At 41.5% G+C, this 20,996-nt stretch overlaps 1 protein-coding gene across 3 annotated transcripts in view; it reads left to right on the top strand.

The window, feature by feature from the left end:
• LOC133134884 (catenin alpha-2) overlaps positions 1-20,996 on the top strand; it is a 300,097-nt gene that overhangs the window by 40,814 nt on the left and 238,287 nt on the right. For all 3 annotated transcript variants that reach the window (XM_061251445.1, XM_061251444.1, XM_061251449.1), the window contains exons 3-6: positions 444-639; positions 6,841-7,007; positions 9,196-9,315; positions 10,517-10,783. In XM_061251445.1, the coding sequence (XP_061107429.1) occupies positions 444-639; positions 6,841-7,007; positions 9,196-9,315; positions 10,517-10,783 (750 nt within the window). The remainder of the gene's footprint in view (positions 1-443; positions 640-6,840; positions 7,008-9,195; positions 9,316-10,516; positions 10,784-20,996) is intronic.

Below are 20,996 nucleotides of genomic sequence, written 5' to 3'. Positions count from 1 at the left end.
TAGTAACAGCTGGAGAGGGAACCTGATATAGCTGAAGCCGCCGTGCTGTAATTAAGAGCAACTGTCCAGAGGCTGGAGAGCACAACAAATCAGGTTCTGAATCAGGGCATCATCTGAAGAGGAAGCCATGTTTATCACATAAAAAACAGGAAAAAAAGCCCACATGTAATTTTTTAGTATGTTTCCTGACTGGTTGGGATGATGCAGAGTTTGGGCTCTGGGTAGCACAGATGTCGCACATTTAGTTTGAAATCCCAGTCATGTAGCTGTGCTTCCTGTTCCGATCCCTTGCAGGTCACCATGCTGGTGAATACCAGTAACAAAGGCCCTGTGTGTCACACACCTGTAATGAAACTCCATTTCCCACCGGCCACCACCCTGGTGAACACCAGTAACAAAGCCCTGTGTGTCACACACCTCTAATGAAACTCCATTTCCCACAGGTGACCACGCTGGTGAACACCAGTAACAAAGGCCCCTCCAGTAAAAAGAAAGGCCGCTCCAAGAAGGCCCACGTGCTGTCCACCTCGGTGGAGCAGGCCACCCACAACTTCCTGGAGAAAGGCGAGCAGATCGCCACGGAGACTGAAGATCTGAAGGAGGAGCTGGTGGCCGCAGTGGATGATGTCCGCAAGCAAGGTGAACCTCCCGCATGAACCGCCCGTGTGTCCTTACACACTCAGAACTACTACAGAGGATATTAGAACCGCCCGTGTGTTCTTACACACAGAGCTACTACAGAGGATATTAGAACCGCCCGTGTGTCCTTACACACAGAGCTACTACAGAGGATATTAGAAGATTCAAAATCTCTGCAAAAGTAGTTTGCTATTTAGCTGATGCTTTTATCAAAATGTACAGTTTACTAGACTAAGCATTGACCCCTGGGGTTAAGGGTCTTGCTCAAGGGCCCAACAGCTGTGTGGCTTGAACCACCAACCTTCCGGGTCCCAGTCATGTACTTTAGCCACTACGTTACAGGCTGCCCCCCCTGAGATGCCCTTATATTATTATTATTATTATTATTATTATTATTATTATTATTATTATTGATTTAATTTAATTGGACAGTACTCTTTCAAGTAGAAAAAATACTCATTAGGCACCTTTTTCAGGGATACAAGCACTGCTTATTTCTTTTCCCTTCTTAATTATTTTATAACATTTCCTGATGGAATAATATGAACATGCATATCAGTCCAAATTAATTTAATGCATGACAATATCACAAATAACAGGCCAACAATTGAATACTTTAATGATTTTGGTGCCTATGTACACACACACACACACACACACACACACCCAGGCACACCTTGCGTACACTCACACAGACACAGTAGCAAGGCCAACAGAACTAATAGATCCCACTATGATCTGGCCTTGACAGTGTTACGATTGTAGGTAAACCTTTATTACCACAGAAAATGGGCGAAGTGAACTGCCAAGGTAATAAAAGGTACAGCCATTTGCTGTATTGATCCTTTCATATACATTCACTAAGCCCATTGGTTGAGTGGGGCAAACAGTGGGGAGCTGGAGGTAGCCTTGAATGCAGCCTGGTGCTGTGGTCTTCCTGAATGGGATTTCCCATGATGCTTTGCCCAGGTGGAAATATAGGACAGTATGTTTTCCTGAAATAGAGCAGATTCATGATCACACATTAGTGTACACACATTGACTAAATTATATTATATTGAACTTTATATATTTTTTTTATCAAAGTCAACTAAAGATCTCAATAAAATGAAAGTGAAATTGCTGCTTTGAGCTTTACAGATGATACATTTATTACTGTAGTTTGCAATAATATATAATGCCACTCCTAAGTAGAACTTTAATTGAATCAGTTCAGATTATCAATCATGGAGTGGAAAAGAATAAGCATATTTAATACATGTGTGTTTTGGAAACAAATACAATGGATATTTATTGGCCATATTTCCCATTGGTTTAGACATCAGTTTGATTAACTGTCTTACTGTGATGCATTCCGGTGACTTTATTATGTAGGCAGCGAATTAATTAGATACGATGGTTAACCACAGGTAATGAGGTTCTGTCAACCCTTATAAAAGTCAAAAAGTGAGTCACGAAAAAGAACAGTTTCTAGAACTTCCCAAATCCAAAAATGGTAAGGGAACTCAGATGTTGCAAGTTCAATTCCTAGATGGGGTATTGCCGTTTTAACCCTGACTAAGAAATGTAACCTGAATTGCTTCAGTAAATATCAAATTGCATGAATGAGTGTGAATGTAATTTCACGGGAGTCAACTGAAAAGCATATTTGACACAAATAATTCCAGAGTAATATCAGACTAATCACTAATCGCTGGTATTGCTATTTGTTTATGTCGGGATAAAAACCCTTCAGATCAATTGCAGTGTAGTGTCGCTGCAGTGGACCGCAGCACTGCACTACGACGAGAACATCCAATCCTTATTTGACAGATAATGTTGAAATGCATCATAACTTGAGCTGAACACACTGCAAATTGGCCCCTTGAGTGGGAAAATTTAGGATAGCTAGCCAGTCATACTAAAATAGGTATGGTATGGAATCACGTGATTGGTTCAGTTTCTCCTATAGAGGGTGACATTATCTAAGCGAGTGCTTTGATCAGACCGATCAGTTCCAGGCAATATAAGCTTGGAAAATATTGGTTTAATATTTTTTTGGTATCATAAATCTGGTGATGAAATAACTATCAATTTAAATTAAACGATACAGGGACCTTAAATACAGTGCGGATTTGTTGAATCTGATTTACTCAGTGTCACATTGCTAACAACAGTTAACAACAGTTAGTCAATCCTTTTAATTTACAGTAGCTCTGGAGTGAAATGGAAATAGTGCTGTGTTGTATCTTTTTTTAATTAGCGTTGTCTTATTGCAGTCAGTATCTTGGCTTCTGCTTTCTCGATAAGAGACTCAGGACTAACCCCCATTTTAGGCTGCCATGACATCAAGTTAAAATAAAAAAATAATATCATTAAGCGCAATACCTTTTTGACTTTGAGCTGGCTTAATTCTCTTAATTCTCCCTAATGGAGATGTGACTGAGCTTCTGCTCTCTCCAAGCCCGGGAATGGGGTGACCACTCCCTAAACCCTTCCTCCCATGCGCATAAGCCCAGGGCGTGCTTCTGCAGGAACACATTACATAGCCTGCCGCCTGATGCTAGCAGGAGTGAACCGCACAGCACGGCTACACAGCGCAGCGTACATGGTCCTAAAGAGCGGAGAAGTGATTTTAGGAACACACCACTCTCAGGACCTCTGCCAGTCTTCTGGCAAGAGTGAGTGAAGCAGAGGGATGTGATGGTTCACTGAGTTCAGTTTGGTACACCCATTTTGTTTGGAATGTCTTTTTTTATGATTGTGATTTTTTAGTTGAATGTTTAGGTGGGATGTTTTTGTATGAATCCCTAGCGAGCTGGTGCTTTTGAATAACCGAATGAGAGGCAGAGATTAATGTGCATGGAAACATCACATTATACACATACAATTAAAATGTCCCTTTTCCATACAGTTTGCCTCCTACTGCTTTACTCTGTGATTTCATCTACATCTTTATATGATTTTCAATGTATGGTAAGAGGAATGACGACAAGTGAAGCATACAATTAGAGTGCTGCATGTTTTTGAGTCAATTCAATCCATATACTTAAAAAATAAATACATGCCTTGATGTAACCATCCATGAATAATGTTATTCCCAGTTTTATATGCCAGGTATTGGGAGCAGATGTTGATCCCTAAATGGGTCAGTTTCAGCTCCTCATTACAGCGTCTCACAGTCATTTATGAACAGAGCACACAGATTCATCAGCCCATTTTCTGTTTTTTTTTCGTTGTTTATTTTGCGCTAATGCTCTTGACAGGTTTGACGAGCACACGTTTCCCCACTGTGAAATAGATTAGCTGCACCTGGGGTTTAGCACCACTGCCTGCTCTGCTGCAATCAGTGTTAGAAACGGCTTTCTGTGAGTGGCACTGCAGGTTAGGAGGCCTGCGCGAAACGCGCTAATGCAGAACCTCTCCTTGGGGGGAGTGGACGGTCAATCACTGGCCGTCACCCCCACCCCGTCCCCTGGTGCGTGTGTGATGTAGAGCAGCACACTCAGCAGGTAGGGGAGATGTCTCCGGGGGGAAAAGCTCATTTAAACGCTCTGTCCCGCTAGGTTGCGCAGTGTCAGGGAGGAAACTGTTCATTTTTTAAAGTTGTGTGGCTGACCACTCAACTGCCCACCTGAGTTGTTCCGGGTCTTGGCATTCAGATCTAGGTCAAATATGTAATTGTTTTGGATACTTTTCTGTTCTTGATTGATCTTGCCTGGTGCAATTGAGCCAACCAAGAGGATCATAAGGTGGGGTTAGCACTTTATGAGAGTATTTATAGGTTCCAATACACCAGATAAGCTCAGTAAAGCGTAGAAAACTAATTGAATCCAGAACAATTACGCATTTGACCCAGGTCTGTGGAATATTTCCCAGTGTCCTTGGGGAGACAGGTATAGGAATATCACTTTAAGCCTCCTTTTGGTTATCCGTATCACTGTTTATTCTTATACTGAACAGTATAAATAATTTATCACTGAAGTGTTTGTTTAGCTTTGCTTCCAAAGGAAATAGCTGGCCAGTTTAATGACCGACTGTAAATCAAACAAGTGTTCACTGTTCAGCAGAAACATACAAACACGTTGTTAGTAGAGTTTAAATTGTATTTCATCATTTAGTATTATTCTCTGTGAGGTTTTTACTGAAATAATACAATTGAAATCAATTTTGTGAGGTGCACTGACTTTTACATTATATACTAATAGACGGTCCTGGGCTTGATGTGATTCTGATGGCTTAAAAAGTGGGAGATTCATCTGACTTTGTCACTTTATATGTAGCTCTGACTTTGGAAATACTTTCACAAAGTTAATGATTTATCATCTCCTAAGTCAGTGTCTGATTCCCAGAATTGAGCCAATTTTGGGGCATCTTTCCTTCATACAGTATCCAACTGCTCTGCATTGCTCTCTCGTTTAGACCAAACCTGAATATGGTAGCTTAAGACTAATCAGCCAGAGATTGCAATGTGGATTCACGTCCTTGAAAATGAAACTTCTAAACGACTCTATATTTCATCCTTATTTAATATGCTGTGATTTATTCCCAAGGCTCTTCAGCCAAGTTCAATAAACCTCTTGCTGAAAATAACTTGGTGAAAAAGAGCTTCATATCGAATTGAATTTCTCTTCAAATGCAGCAAACTGAAACATGCTTATGGACTGAGGATTTATTTCTGCGTTCCATTGTGGGGAAAGCCATTGATATCCCACAGCTTATTTTGTATGTGTGAGTAAGATTTTCTGCCATTTTCCTCTAATGAAGAGGTGCCATCGTGCTTCAGGTTATGCGCCCAATTCTCCCGTCTACCTTTTACGCCTGGGCGACTCCTCTGTTGCACCTTAATTTTAGGCTGGAACTCATTACAGTTGTGTCATCGTGGCCTTCAGTTCATGCGCCGTCAGTGACGGGCGGTAATTGAAGTACCAGCCGTCCCAGTAATTTAAAACAGTTTAAGCCGTGGCTCTCTCGGGTTCATTAAAGCCTGTCTCCCGTATATATTCAAATGGCCAAGCTCTTGTCACTTTCTCAGCGGCTGCAGGAGAAATAACTCTCCGTTCCGGTCGGTATAAACAGTGTACATGACTGCTCCCTATCCCCTGTCTACAGCTTATTTTACCGTGTTATTCTTTACCGTTATACCTTAAGTGTTCCCTTTCGGTGGTGAGTCATGCTAAAGTGTCTGAGCCCGGTTAGAACGTGAAGGATGTTGCGCAGGTGCACTTTGTGGACGTGGAGAATGTTCCGGTGTGTCGATTCTGGTCCGCTGTTCGTGTGGTTTGCCTCTGCGCCCAGCTCTGTACAGACTGTAACTCCTATGGGACACAGCTGCTGAATCCTGCACTTTGTGTTCACGGTTGAGTGGGAAGGGTTTGGTCTGGTGGAGGAGTTGCGAGTGTGGTGTGGATCAGACAAGTGGGTTGATGCATCATTGATGTTTCTTTAATTACAGATGAGTAAGGTATTGAAATATACCTCCCATTAAAAAGCTGTGCGTTTTTCTCATGTGGAAATATCACATACTCCTCTTCTCACTATTAAATGCAAATGCAAATGCAAATGCAAGGCTTATAGTTCACATAGAAATACATTGTGCATGTTGGTTCACATTTAAGTTGCTTAGAGTTTATGTGATGTTATTTTCCTGGGTTGCAGCTTGTTTATTTGCCAAATTCAGCAGCAGATAATTATATTAGCAGATCAGCTCAGCTGCATACTATTTAGCAATATGCTTCCTTGAACCACAAGCACATGGAAATTCATTCACAGCTCTTAGATTCCCGATAATTTGGTTCAGTATAGATATTTCCAGATGAAAGAGAATGGTATTCCTCACTGATAATGGACATTACACCATGCAGTCATATTCACGCTCAGCTGGGCTGTAAACAGTAGGGCCTTCTGAAGGGTCTTGGCAATTCATTCACAGCACTTAGATTCCTGATAGTTTGGTAAAATTCAGTGTAGATATTTCCAGAGAATGGTATTCCTAACGGATAATGGACATTACACCATACAGTCGTATTCATGCTCAGCTGGGCTGTAAACAGAGGGGTCTCTTGAAGGGTTATTGAAATTCATTCATAGCTCTTAGACTTCTGATTGTTTGGTTCAGTATAGATATTTCCAGTTGGTATTCCTAATTGATAATGGACATTACAGCGTGCAGCCGTATTGCAGCTGGGCTGTAAACAGAGGACTCTCTTGCGTCCCCTGCAGGCGAGACCATGCACGGCGCCTCTGCGGAGTTTGCGGACGACCCCTGCTCGTCGGTGAAGAGGGGCACCATGGTGCGGGCAGCTCGAGCGCTGCTCTCCGCCGTCACCCGCCTGCTCATCCTCGCCGACATGGCTGACGTCATGAGACTGCTGGCCCACCTCAAAATCGTACGTGCTCCTGTCTTCCTGTCTCGCTTCATCAGACAAATGTAGCAGATGGGTGGGGTCATTTCATTTGTTCCGATATACCAGGCAAGTTTAGTCAAATGCAGAAATGTATTTGAATCCAAAATAAATACTAATTGAACCCAGTTCTGTTATTGCCATTCATTAAACAAAAAGTTATATTGTGGTTGAAATGACACGTACAATTAGATTCCTAACAGTATGTGCACAAAGAAGAATACTGCCTTAAATGTAATATAATTGCATAGCAGGTGCATGTGGGTACGTGCATGTGTGTGCAAAACCACACTTTCCCCACTATCCAGCTTGCCTTTGTGTAATTTTTGTCTTAGTTTCAATGAAAGAAACATTTGGGGATGTGGGTAGGGATATGAAAGCATTGGCTGTCAGAAACCTATTCAGAAGATTCAAGGCTGAAGTACTAATTTGATTCTGCTTAATGCATATTCACAACAGGGTACTTGTAAGTGGAACAGAAAGCCTCACTTTTCCAAACCCATTCTCTTGCGCCTAATAACACATCTTGCAAGTAATTTAAGTGCCACTGCCCAATACATCAATATTAAACACTGTAGAATTTCCAATGAATACTGCATCACAGGCATATGCATTCATATCATACAAAAACATCACATAAAAATGGCCAGCCCAGCCACATAATGTAATCGACAGGATATATTACAAATCAAGTATTGGAAACATTATGAGCTGTATTGTACAGCAATATAGATACATATAGAGAATATTACCTTTGAAAGTCAAATAATGCAATAAACTAGAATTATGCTTTAATAAAGTTGTCCTCACCACAAGATTAATGCCAACATTTTGATGTGTTCATTAATGCGCATCTTTAAAATTAGCTCTTTGCCGCTGTTCATGAGACCATGTGTCTACTTCGGGAAGCAAAGCTCCATTTCATTCCCGTGTCGGAAATTTGATTTACTGTATACTGCAGGACAGCCCTGGCTTAGCGTTATAGTACCTGTGTCCATATTAGCATATAAATGAGCCATAGCTCGGCCTGAGACTGACACTTCATACCGCTCGGAGCCACAGGGGGGTCGATGCATACTGTAAATGATCATTAAACACTCCTAAAGAACTGTGCACATTCCTTAACTATTATGAGGCTTTCATATTTTCCCTTAGCCATAGATTAGACAGGCACTTCAAAAGTATTGGAACAGCAAGGTCAATTCCTTTGTTTTTGCTATACAGTACACTGAAGACACTTGAGTTTGAGTTCAAAGGATATACCTGAGATGACTTGATCCGCATATCAGCTATTATCTCCTGGTATTTTTAATCTAGATTTGTTAAACAACTTAGAACATATCACCTTTTGTATCAGACCACCCAATATTTTGGTGAGAAACAGTATTGGAACATGTCACTGAGTCTAAAACGGATGCTCTGCAACTGTTTTTAATGCATTGAGGATTCACAGATGCCCCTCAGCGCTCCACTGTTGTAAACAACTGTTGAGCATTTGTGGCCTTTTAGCTTGAATGTATCAGCCTATTTTACGCTGGCCTCTCTCATTAGCATGGTGGCTTTAAACTCAGAACTGCTGCTCACTGAATGTTTTTGCTTATCACGCCATTCTCTGTAAACTGCAGAGACTGTAACCAATGCCAGGGGGCAGCTGTTTCTGAGATGCTGGAACCACCATGTCTAGCACCAACAATCGTACCACGGTCAAAGTCACTTAGATCATGCATTCTTTGGCTGAACAACAGCTAAGCCTCACCATGTCTGCTTATTTCATATGAGTCGTGGCCACAGACTCATAGGAGCAGGCTATTTCCATTTATGAGTAGGTGTACCTAATAACACTGCCACTGAGTGTATTTGCCCATTTGTGGTGGCATTTAAAAAGAATATGCTTCGGATAGCTTGTCTGAATGTGTAATATTTTTAGTAAAGAATTGTTGTGCCTTTTGTCAGCTCTTGGAGAATGCTGTATTTGTTCTCAACAGCACTGTTGGTTCTTATTATTCTCTCTTTGAGCTTTTGTAATGTTCCAGTCAGTGCTCAAATATCCTGCATATGAATGTGTTAACAAAAGCATATACAGTGTTATTTGGTTTACATTACACTTTCTGCAGTTTAGCATATTTGTGTGTGTGTGTGTATGTGTGTGTGTGTGTGTGTGTGTGTGTGTCAGGTGGAGCAGGCTCTCGAGGCTGTGAAGAATGCTCCAAATGAACAGGACCTGGCCAATCGCTTTAAAGACTTTGGGAAGGAGATGGTGAAGCTCAACTATGTGGCAGCCCGCAGGCAGCAGGTGAGAGGACCCGTCTCTGCCTTCATCAAAGTGCATGCTGGGATAAGATACTCCTCCACAGCATCCACACGCCTTCATAGTCTGGTTAAATATTTCATCCCGTCCCTATGTCTAAGAGTATTGAATAACTGTCTGGGAAAACTGTCTGCTAAAAAAAAAAAAGATTAATTACGAAAAACATCTTCAAGCGCTCTCAAGTTCAAGGCTAATTCAACTCATCACTGAGGATCTCACACTGTTCCATCGTGATTGCAGCAAGGTGTTCTAGAGTCACACGCTGTCCCCTGCCCCTGGGAAGCAGTGCTGCAGTGGCTTCAGCTCTGTGAGCACAAATGAAAAAGAAATAAACACACGGGTGGTTGTGCTTCCTCAGAAAGCTTGGATATTCGGGGCTCAGTCATGCAAAAACTCTCTTGATAGTTTTCTCAAAATTAAACCGGTTTCCAATGTGGCTGCGATGACATTATCACTTAATTACTTTTTCTCCACTTAGACTCCAGAAAGTGATCCTTGGGTCCTCGCTTGGAAAAATGCAGCATTCAATAATTCTTCTCCAAGTGGTGGCTTAGACGTATCATAGACTTACATTTGACCTACAGTATTAAATGTGTGGAGAGTTATGATTTTTCTTTATATTCATCTTAAGGAATATTGCACTGAAAACACTTATGGCAGATTCTTTCTTGGCAACTGCATGGGGTTTTCAGATTTCTTCAGATTATTAGAAATGGTATCAATGTCTGAATAGCTACTGTACATCCAGGACACATGAGTTCTCCCAGTTCGAGTAAGGACAATACTGCTGCGCCCACACAACATAGGCTAATGTTCGTACTTGTCATGAACAGGAATAAATACAATATGAACTGTTATAAAATCACTGTCCTTTCCCTTGTAAAGATGGATGTGAACCGGTCATTATAATACAATTAAAAATACATATCAACAATCAGAAAGGTACAAAAGGTGCTATCAAAATATTTTTAGAGACCGATGATCTGTTGAAGATTGCTTATGGACATCAGCAATGAATAATTCAAATAAATGTGAAATATTTACTTCCCAGCAGTGGGAGTTTACCAAGTTTTGACGAGGCAAACATCGTCTAAAATGTATGCATTTAGCATTAGCCTTTTCGTTAGCCTTGTTTAGACAAAATGGCTGACATAAGTTATTGACTGGGCGTCTCCTGTGTGCTCAGGAGCTGAAGGACCCGCAGTGCCGGGATGAGATGGCGGCGGCTCGGGGGGCGCTGAAGAAGAACGCCACCATGCTGTACACGGCCTCCCAGGCCTTCCTGCGGCACCCCGACGTGGCGGCCACGCGTGCCAACCGCGACTACGTCTACAAGCAGGTGCAGGAGGCCATCGGCGGGATCTCCGGCGCCGCCCAGGCCTCCTCTCCCACCGACGAGAAGCACGGCCACGCCGGCATCGGGGAGCTGGCCGCCGCCCTCAACGAGTTCGACGTGAGTCAGAACCCAAGCTCCTTTCTGGTCCCGCCGTCGTTTCCCGCTCCTGTCAATCACCCCACACGACTGGTGGCTAACAGTAGGAACACTTGATATGGATTCAGAAAATATGGATTCAGTAATCCTTTTTACTACTTCACCATCCACTACTTATTACCTTGTTGTAAGCTAACTGCGTAGACTAGTCTGATATGCTAGTATTGTCAGCATGGTAGAGTGAGGGAGAGCCAGAGGTGGAAAGTCCAGGTGTCAAGTAAATGTCCTTCCAGATTTTCTTTCCACCCATGAACTCAGCCAGCTGATTTCACTCATTAATTCAGCCTCAGAATTCAGCCTTGGGGCAGCCTGTAGCCTAGTGGCTACAGTACATGATACGATCCATGCAGCTGTTGGGACCTTGAGCAAGGCCCTTAACCCGATATTGCTCCAGGGGGGATTATTCCCTGCTCAGTCTAATCAACTGTACTTTGCTTTGGATGAAAGTGTCAACTAAATAACTGTAATGTAATGTAATTCTCCCTCCTGGCTGAAGAATTGTGGTACAGTTAAGTAGCAAATCCAGGTGATTGAAACTGTATACTGAGGAGGACTTTTACTTTCTCAGCCTGCATTTTCCCCCCCGAGGGAGAGCCAGAGTGCTTTAAAATGTCAGAATTGTCAATGAATGTGCTCAAGTCAAGTGAAGTGGTTCCCAGCGTTATGCTTGAAGGTTCTGCCTTCACACATTTCAGGAAAATATTTTTTATGATTGATTCATAAGTGGCTGCAACCTCCCAGGGAACTGGCAAATGTCTTCATGATTGTCTGATCTTTAGCACAGTGACTGAAACTATAATAATAAGGTATTCCGCACAGCTTCTATATTCCTCTCTGCGTGAAGGGAAATTGCACTGTACAATGCACAGAATACCTGTCACCAGATACTATATCTGTACTCAGAAAGTGTAATGGAAAACGAATTAATTATCATTTTCTTTTAAATACAGTTGGTATACCTAAGTACTTATTACTGGAGATGGCAGAGTGGGATGGGTGGATCTAGTCTATGCTTCCAGTTACTCACCATTGCGCTAATCATTGTGTTTTGTTGTGCAGAGAAAAATCTTTTGACTGGAACAAGTCAGTGTTTGACAGCTAATTGTAACTCATATTCACTCATGCTGTATATAGCATCTTGATACCCCATTCTTCCATTAACTACTGCGGCAAACTGAACTGGGCTTTCAACCTAAAGGTTGTAGGTTTTGGTTTGTTATTACAGGTTTTGCCTCATTGGGTGCATTGGGTGTATATGAAACGGAGAGATTGATGCATGAAAACAGAATACTGGTGACACTTCTATTTCAAGGAACTCCACAACTGTAAAATATTAACAGGGTGACATCTAGTGGGCAGCAATTGTAAACTCTCTTTATACTTTGGCATACACTTTCAGGTATAAAGTATATGACTCTTCTGTTTCATTTACACTAGGTTTATATGTAGTAGGTCCAATAAATTGTGTGCTGATATGTTAGATAAGGATACAATATTACACAGTACTTGCACATAGCAAGTACTATGTAATTGTGATGCAACTACTGTACATGTTACATTTATGTCATTAAGGATGAATTTAGGGCATTGATTATGAGTGTATAATTACTGTGTTTTTGAGTGAAAATACGTTCCACAGGATTTATATAACATGCAGGTACAAGTGCAAATGTATCAGTTATAACATATACAGCAGTATATAGCCCAGTAGTTCAAATATAATTATATTTTGCTACAAATATACATATTGTATATTTCATGTTGCTCATTTACAATTTATTTCACAGCTTATAAATAAATAAGCAATAATGTAGTGCAAGACCTTACCGCACCTTACAGGGTGTAGTTCCCTGAACATACAGTACACTAGGATATGTGGATAGTGATAGAAACTAACTACAGTAAACTACATAACATACTGTATGAGACTAAAATGTATAAATGTAGAGATTTTGCTTCTCCAAATTACTCTTAAGCCTTTAATCTTATTATCCCCGTCCTCAATTTCCGGATAATTCCCTGATTAAAAACATATGGATATGGTCTAAATCCAGGCCTGCTGAGTGAAATTCCCAGGCCTGGGGTAAAATTTTCTGTGTGTATGATTCAATAATTGAAGCAATTTAGGTTAAGTACCTTGCTCAAGGGTAGGGAACTGGCACAGTGTCCTAAACACCAGTTCCCTACCCATTATATTACACTGCTGTCTCTATGAGGGACTGCATCTCATTCTGTGTTGAAGACGGAGACAGGAGAGAGCAGTGACACTGCAGCAGCTGATTGGTTCCACTGTCATATGCATGTATACCCACAATGCATCATGTCGTAGAAATGTCCAGCGTAATTCAGGATGCTCATTCATTTATGCTGAGATCCCATTTTGGCTTATTAGAGGCAGAGAAATTGAAATGTGGCATCAGCGAATCTTGTGGAAAAATATATATAATTAAAATATTGTGTCAATGTCAGCAGGAATCCAAGGCACTCTTGGCAGTATTTAGGACTGACTGAGTTAGTTTATAAGGCCTTTATTGTAATGACATACTGCACAATGTGCAGAGCATATACTAATAATAAAAAGATAAGGAGGCATTGTGCAAGAAGACTTCACCTTCTTGCTTATACTCATTATGCTGAGAATAACATTGTAAATTGTACACTGTTGTACACATTTTTAATAAAAATGCACATCTGGTAATACAGAGCAGTAGCATGAGAAGTTACCAAACATCTTTGTGTGTTTTGTGTTAGTGGAGTTTCCCACATGGAAACTCATCCAGTGCAGTGAATTATAGTGCACATGCTCCATCTACCGATGTGTACCAGTTACAGCGGCACACAGAGAGCTCAGTCCCGCTCAGTCCCCGGGCAGAATGAGAGAGCAAATCTAATGGCAGTGTCGGAAGTGCAGAGGAGGAAAATAGTGATTGCAGCCTGGATCCACTGATCTGTATCACCCCAAAATGTTTTATAGAAGAGACTACATCTCATTTATGCCTTTTAAATTGCACACAGTAAAATATAATGAATAATGACATTATGTGCATGTATAATTACATGCGTTTTTAACATGTCCTTTTCACCACAGGAGCCCGCCAGACTGGATTGACATTTTATGACAAAATAGAAAAGGGCCAGCTGCCTGAATTTAAGAGCAGGAGAACAAGGAGAATAGGAGAATAGGTTCCTGCACTCTGCTGAGGTTAAAGGCCCACATGCATCAGCGCTCTCTTCCTGGTTTTTAGTGTCTAAAATGCCCACAAAACCTGCACAAAGAGCAGGGACGGAGGTTTTTTTGAAAAGCCATCTGATAATTATGCAGAAATATGGGGGCCTTTAAACATCCTCAGAACATGGACTTACAGGACACATTGTATGCGTTTTTTTTCTGTCTACAGACAATGGTCTCGTTAGTAATAAAGGCATAAATAAAATAAAATAAACAAACCCATGTTTGAAACCACACAATGAAACCAAACTCAAGAAAGCGTTGATAAAGAAATGACTCTGAAGCTACTTTTGAGAGAGCTCTGTTTATCTAAACTGGTCTGCTCTCGCGTTGCAGTCAGAACTCAACTGTAGGTGCAGCCCTCAGACTGGCGATTGTGCCCAGGCAGATCATGGCTCAGCTGCAGTGATGCTGTCTGCACATTGACTCCAGTCATGGAGAAGCACAGCAGTCTCCGTATGGCCCACCTGGAGGTCCTGGGTCTTCTGCTCAGAGAAGTCTAGAAAAAACTGCCCTTAACTTTGCTTCATATTTCGTGTTTGACATCTCGTAATTTAATTTTGTGTCGATTCAACTTTTGGGGTCAATATGACCCAGATCATGAAAGTGTCCATACAATTAAATAAAAACTTAGTATGAGGGTTAAATGCAAGCACTGTTTTTTCTTCACAGATATGATTTGTAACACTCAGACATGAGCATACCTAACTCACAAAACTGCATTTCCATTTGTTTGTAAATTTACATTTAATTGTAAGTCAAAGTCAAGGGCAAAAGATGATTGATGTTTTCTGTGTATTGATTTAGTAATGCACTAGAATATGAGTCCTAGAGCTTTTGCCCAGTTTTAGTTTCCTGAATGTAAAAAGGGCAGTCTTTTAAGCAATGGATAATTACCTAAAATATTCAATTTAATAAAAAAATACAGAAGGGCTACAAGTTTTGGAGCTATTCAGAGTTCATATTTCCACAAATTAGTCATCAGATCTCTTGAGCAAGCATATATTTAGATCAAGAGTAGCCAAAACAAATTAATGATAATTATGGTATCCTGTGTCGCATGTTCATCAAAATTATATCATAAGATGGTTCCATCACCTCCAACCCTGAATACAGCTTTCTATATTCTTTCTGAAATAGCTATCATTAAGCATACCAGACATATGATGCAAGTTCTCTTATCTTACCAGCAGTTCTATGTGAACAGGTGTAGCTTGCTCTTGAGACTGTTACGTTGCAGTGCATTAAGGCTGAAGGAAATATAATTTATAGTTAATTGCAGGCATTTATAACAACAACTCTCTCATGTTGACCAACCCAGAAATTATTAGTTCTATTTCATAATTAACATCACTTTAATCTCATATTGAAATTGGATTTCAAGATACCAAGCTGGTTGGTACCTTGCATGGCAGCCAATCGCTGTTGGTGTGTGAGTGTGTGTATGAATGTGTGAAGGAGAAGCATCTATTGTACAGCGCTTTGGATAACGGCGCTATATAAATGCCAACCATTCAACCATTCATCCAATCTCACGACTGAAATTGATCTACTCAACACCATCTTGATGACCAATCAGGGCAAAGATGTATATTAGCGACTGAATTTGCATACGGTGGCTATTTATGTGACATCGCAGCCCGTCAATCTTTCTCCTCAAATTTTCAGCGCAAGGTTAGCAACCTAGCTGGAGGCTGCCGTTTCTACCACGCCAAAGTTCTTCGTCTGCGAGCAGAAACGCACCGAATTTTGGGCCCCATGAAACAATCTCATATTGGGCCTCACCACCCCTGAAAATTGTATGATGTAATATTCTTTGAGATCCCCTGTCAGTCAGAACCCTCCCAGATGGCACCTCTGTCGACATACATTGCTATCTTGATTGATTTTATTCTGTCAGCAGTCAAAATGAAATATATAGAAAGAATAATAATACCTGGACTTTCTCATGGGCAGATAATCTCCCATAGGCCTACATTACTAGCTCCGGGTGCCATCTTCAAGGTGTATTATATATGTAGACCTGGGGCTGAACAGCACATGTTGTGCAGCACTTCATACCTAGATCTGAAAGCATTTCAACAGAAGCTGAAAACTATACAGTCTCTGCAAGACTGTTTCATGCCAGTCCCAAATGAGAAATGCCGAACAGAAACAGATAAATTATTGCATTATTTATGCCTCTCTTAATTTTTACTGCATGCACATGTGACGCTCACACTGAAAGCAAATGTACTTCTTACACATTATTCATATTGCTTCAGAGTTTATGGGTCAGCTTGCGTCAGAAGGCAATATTGTCCTATGATCATGTAAAGGAATATATTTGTTCAGTTATTATACACTGTACTGGGTTGTGGAGCCTGCATGCTGGATTTATTGGTTTTTTGTATGTTTCTGTTTTGTTTTCAAAAAGTTTTTTCCCAGTTGGGGGAATGGAAGAAGGAGCAGGATATGAAGATTTTATGCCCCCCCTAGGCTGTCTTCACATGCGCTTTGATCTCTCTGCACTCTGTGAGGGTGTACAAAATGGAGACTTCATTATGCTGCCCCCCTTATTGGAAGAGACCTGTTTAATGGGGCATGTCAGAAAATTGCTTTTACAGTGAATTAATAGAATGTTGAAAAATAACGGTAATTCATTCTGTGTTCCATTGTAATTCTACTACTAATAATAATAATACCGCTAAAGTTCTACAACTACAGCTACAACTACTACTACACTCTAAGAGATGAGCCATTTTTTCTACACAAATGCCGTGTCAAGAGTGCTTTTGACACACAATCGGCAAGAGTACTCTAGAATCAATTGACACATTTACGTGTTGGCCACCCAAAATCCTTTTAAAAACAATACATACAGTAATTCTTGTGAAACTTTGATTTCATGCGTACTTTGAAAGGATTAATCTTTTTTTTCAAATTAAAATTAAAATTTAAGAAAGAAAAGACATACCTTTGTGTTGCCCAATCACAGTCGTTGAGCACATTCAAACAAATGGCTTACACATTTGCCTAATACACGTTTTCTTGGTTCTTCTGTCCTCACATCCATTGCTCGCTTCCTTTCCTTGTGTCCTCCAATGGGTGGGGCTAGGTGGAAGTAAAGGACATGAAGAAAGGATGCAAGGAGGTAAAAATAAGTGATTAGTAGGAACCCATTGTCTGGCATGGAATCCATGCTGATTTCATTAACAAACTGCTTGAAGTATGAATATTGAATGCAGTGTTTAATTTGCCTAATCCTCTTGCACCAACCTAAATTTACCCTCAGAATCATATTGAGAAGTTACAGCAGTGAATAGCACTCAGGTCATTAGATCAGGGACAGTGTGTGTGGAGGTCAGTAGATCAGGGGCAGTGTGTGTGGAGGTCAGTCGATCTGGGGCAGTGTGTGTGGAGGTCAGTAGATCAGGGGCAGTGTGTGTGGAGGTCAGTAGATCAGGGGCAGTGTGTGTGGAGGTCAGTAGATCAGGGGCAGTGTGTGTGGAGGTCAGTAGATCAGGGACAGTGTGTCTAGAGGTCAGTAGATCAGGGACAGTGTGTCTGGAGGTCAGTAGATCCGGGGCAGTGTGTGTGGAGGTCAGTAGATCAGGGGCAGTGTGTGTGGAGGTCAGTAGGTCAGGGGCAGTGTGTGTAGAGGTCAGTAGATCAGGGACAGTGTGTGTGGAGGTCAGTAGGTCAGGGGCAGTGTGTGTAGAGGTCAGTAGATCAGGGACAGTGTGTGTGTGGAGGTCAGTAGATCAGTGGCAGTTTGTGTGGAGGTCAGTAGATCAGAGACAGTGTGTATGGAGGTCAGTAGATCTATGTGTGGTGATCAGTAGATCAGGGGCAGTGTGTGTGGAGGTCAGTAGATCAGGTACAGTGTGTGTGGAGGTCAGTAGATCTGTGGCAGTATGTGTGGTGGTCAGTAGATCAGGGGCAGTGTGTCTGGAGGTCAGTAGATCAGTGGCAGTGTGTGTGGAGGTCAGTCGATCAGGGGCTGTGTGTTTGGCGGTCAGTAGATCAGGGGCAGTGTGTGTGGAGATCAGTAAATCAGGGGCAGTGTGTATGGAGGTCAGTAGATCAGGGGCAGTGTGTGTGGAGGTCAGTAGATCAGGGACAGTGTGTCTGGAGGTCAGTAGATCAGTGGCAGTGTGTGTGGAGGTCAGTAGATCAGGGGCTGTGTGTTTGGCGGTCAGTAGATCAGGGGCAGTGTGCGTTGAGATCAGTAAATCAGGGGCAGTGTGTATGGAGGTCAGTAGATCAGAAGCAGTGTGTATGGAGGCCAGTAGATCAGGGGCAGTGTGTATGGAGGTCAGTAGATCAGGGGCAGTGTGTGTTGAGGTTAAAAGTCTCTAATGGGAGCAGACAGGCCTCTTCAGACCACAAATAGAACAAGATGTCTGCGTTTGCCAAGGTCAGACAGGTGTTCTCGGGTGGAATTAAAGAATCACTTAGCAACAAGGATTTTCAGCAGTTGGTGACCTCCTGGTTAAGGTGATCAGTAAGAGCCATACACACACACACCCACACACACACACACATGCCTGTCTCAGACAGAGTCAATGACCCTGGGGTGGATCTGTATTAGAGGGGCAATATTGTGTGAATGGTGGGACAAGGCTCTCTTTGGATTACGTTTCTAAAAGCCTGAGGGCTTTGTAGAAATTGAACTGCATCCATTTTAAGACGGGTCTCCGGCAAAGCCGTTTTTCTGCTGGTGTAATCTCCTGTGGTAACCCTGACACACACACACACACACACACTCATACACACACACATACACACACACACACACACACACACACACACACACAACACACGTATGCAAACGCACAGATCGATTATTAAGTGTGTGGTTTGTCAGCAAAAAAATAATTATGCGCGAATTAATAATGCAAAGTACCTTCATTGTCCTTGGATAAAAATAGGAAGTAGCCAGCCAATAAGTAAGGACAGTCTGTGCAGACTATGGACCATAAGTGGGTAGCTGCCAGAATCTTCCGCCTATGATATTTCCAGTTCCAGTTCCAGTTCATATGTATGTATGTGTGTATGTATTTATTTATTTATTTATATTCTCATCAACTGCTTAACAACCCAATTGCAAGGAGGAATTATAAGTCTCTATTTTCTTGCCGTTACAAAACATTGCCTTTGAACTTTGTTTTATTGCATTATTTCCAAATCGTCGGGGGATGTGTAAGGATCCAGTTTCCAAATCACAAATCCCCTCTCGCAGTCTGCTGTGCTCAGTATAATCCTGCTGCCAAAGCAAAGCCATATGAAATGGGAAAAACTTTATCACCATCCATTTTTGTGTAACAGAAACAATTTTAGCCTAATGCCAAAGGGGGGCACTGTTACACTGCAAATGTTTCACTGCTATTTTTTTAGCTCCATACTTTTTCAAATTGCGTCATAGAGACGGAGCTTTTCCATATAGTTGGCTTGAAACACACTTGAAATGTGCTTCAGACTACCATTGCAAAACATATGTTTACTGCATTGATACGGTTTTTGTCTTTAAGGATGCTTACCCTAATTAAGATGACAAATTAAATCTGAACTGGAATATGGCTGTTTGGAAACAAGTTATGCTTTTGTAGACAGCACAGTACCTGCTTAATCACATTTATTCCTCATAGAATTTGCTGCAATATGGAGACTGCATCATCAGGCAGTCTGGTCTCATATTACTGTTGTGCTTTGTTTGTATGCTCTTTGTATGCTCTGGTAAAGACATACCTACTCTATGTATGCACATATGTTGTGTTTGTATACATGCACGCACGTTATGTATATACGTGCGTATGCACAGGTAAATAAAAAACCCTGACTATAATCACATTTACATAAACAAAACCACGACAAACGACATTAAGGGCACAGCAACATTATTCAGACTTGTCTACGCTCATATACATAACTGTACAGAACAAAATGCACAGAGACACATATGCACTCACAAACAACCCCCGCCCTCCACAGACACACACTCACACACACACACACACTCACACACACTCACACACTGGTATCCCTCTCTTGTTGGTTCAGAGCTGTGAATATGTGAATATGTGAAGATTTGGAGGATGGAGGAGGTGACAGAGGAGGTGGAGGAGGACTTGAGGGTGGCAGAGGTTTACTGTGTGCCATTCCAGCTCTCTGAGAAGGAGGATCATTTTGGAGGGGGGGGGGGGGTGTTGAAAGTTGAATCGGTGCCACTGTGGCTGTTCAACGTCACATGCTAGCTGAGATTCCTTCTCTTATTGATATGTTATTCACTTCAGGCCACTATGCCATCTGTTCCCTGTGATTGGCAGTAATATCTCTGCATAGGGAACTGGGAGATGTACATATTTATGCTAGCTGAGGGGTAAAGTAAGCATACGGCATAGTGCTGTTTACACACACAGTATGGGCTTCATGATGAAAGGCTGATATGTCTCTTATCATGATGGGGCCGTAATTCAGGCAATTGCTGTGCTCTACCAGTGGACTGTACATTATGGAGAAAGAGGAACATGCAGACCCTGTAATTTAGATGTTCTGCAATGGAAATGTTGCCTTACTTCAAACGTGTCTCACATTGTGTCTGCATTGTATATTTTGGGGAAGATGTCATGGATATAATATGAATAGGAATGCACTGACATGTGCTATAATGTTTAATAGATGGCAGAATCACAGTAAAATGGTCATCTAAAATGTAAAAGGTGCAAAGTTTGGGGGATTTCTGTGTATTCTGTTCATGGAATATCTGGTCTCTAGATGGAATCCAATTCTTAACAAGTGCATAGCACCACAGTCTTTCATCACAGGTGTTTGCAATGATTCATTTCCATACATTTCTATTCTTCTGAAGCACATTTGCTTTTAGATTAGAGTGATATATTTTTCTATACATACTGTATATGCAGGCACTGTACATACTGATCATGTATAAAGTGACCCACGTCT

This window comes from Conger conger, chromosome 8 (assembly GCF_963514075.1).
Source record: "Conger conger chromosome 8, fConCon1.1, whole genome shotgun sequence".
In the NCBI taxonomy this organism is placed as follows: Eukaryota; Metazoa; Chordata; class Actinopteri; order Anguilliformes; family Congridae; genus Conger; species Conger conger.
Note: the sequence above shows the minus strand (reverse complement) of the source record. Positions and strands in the feature narration are given on the sequence as shown.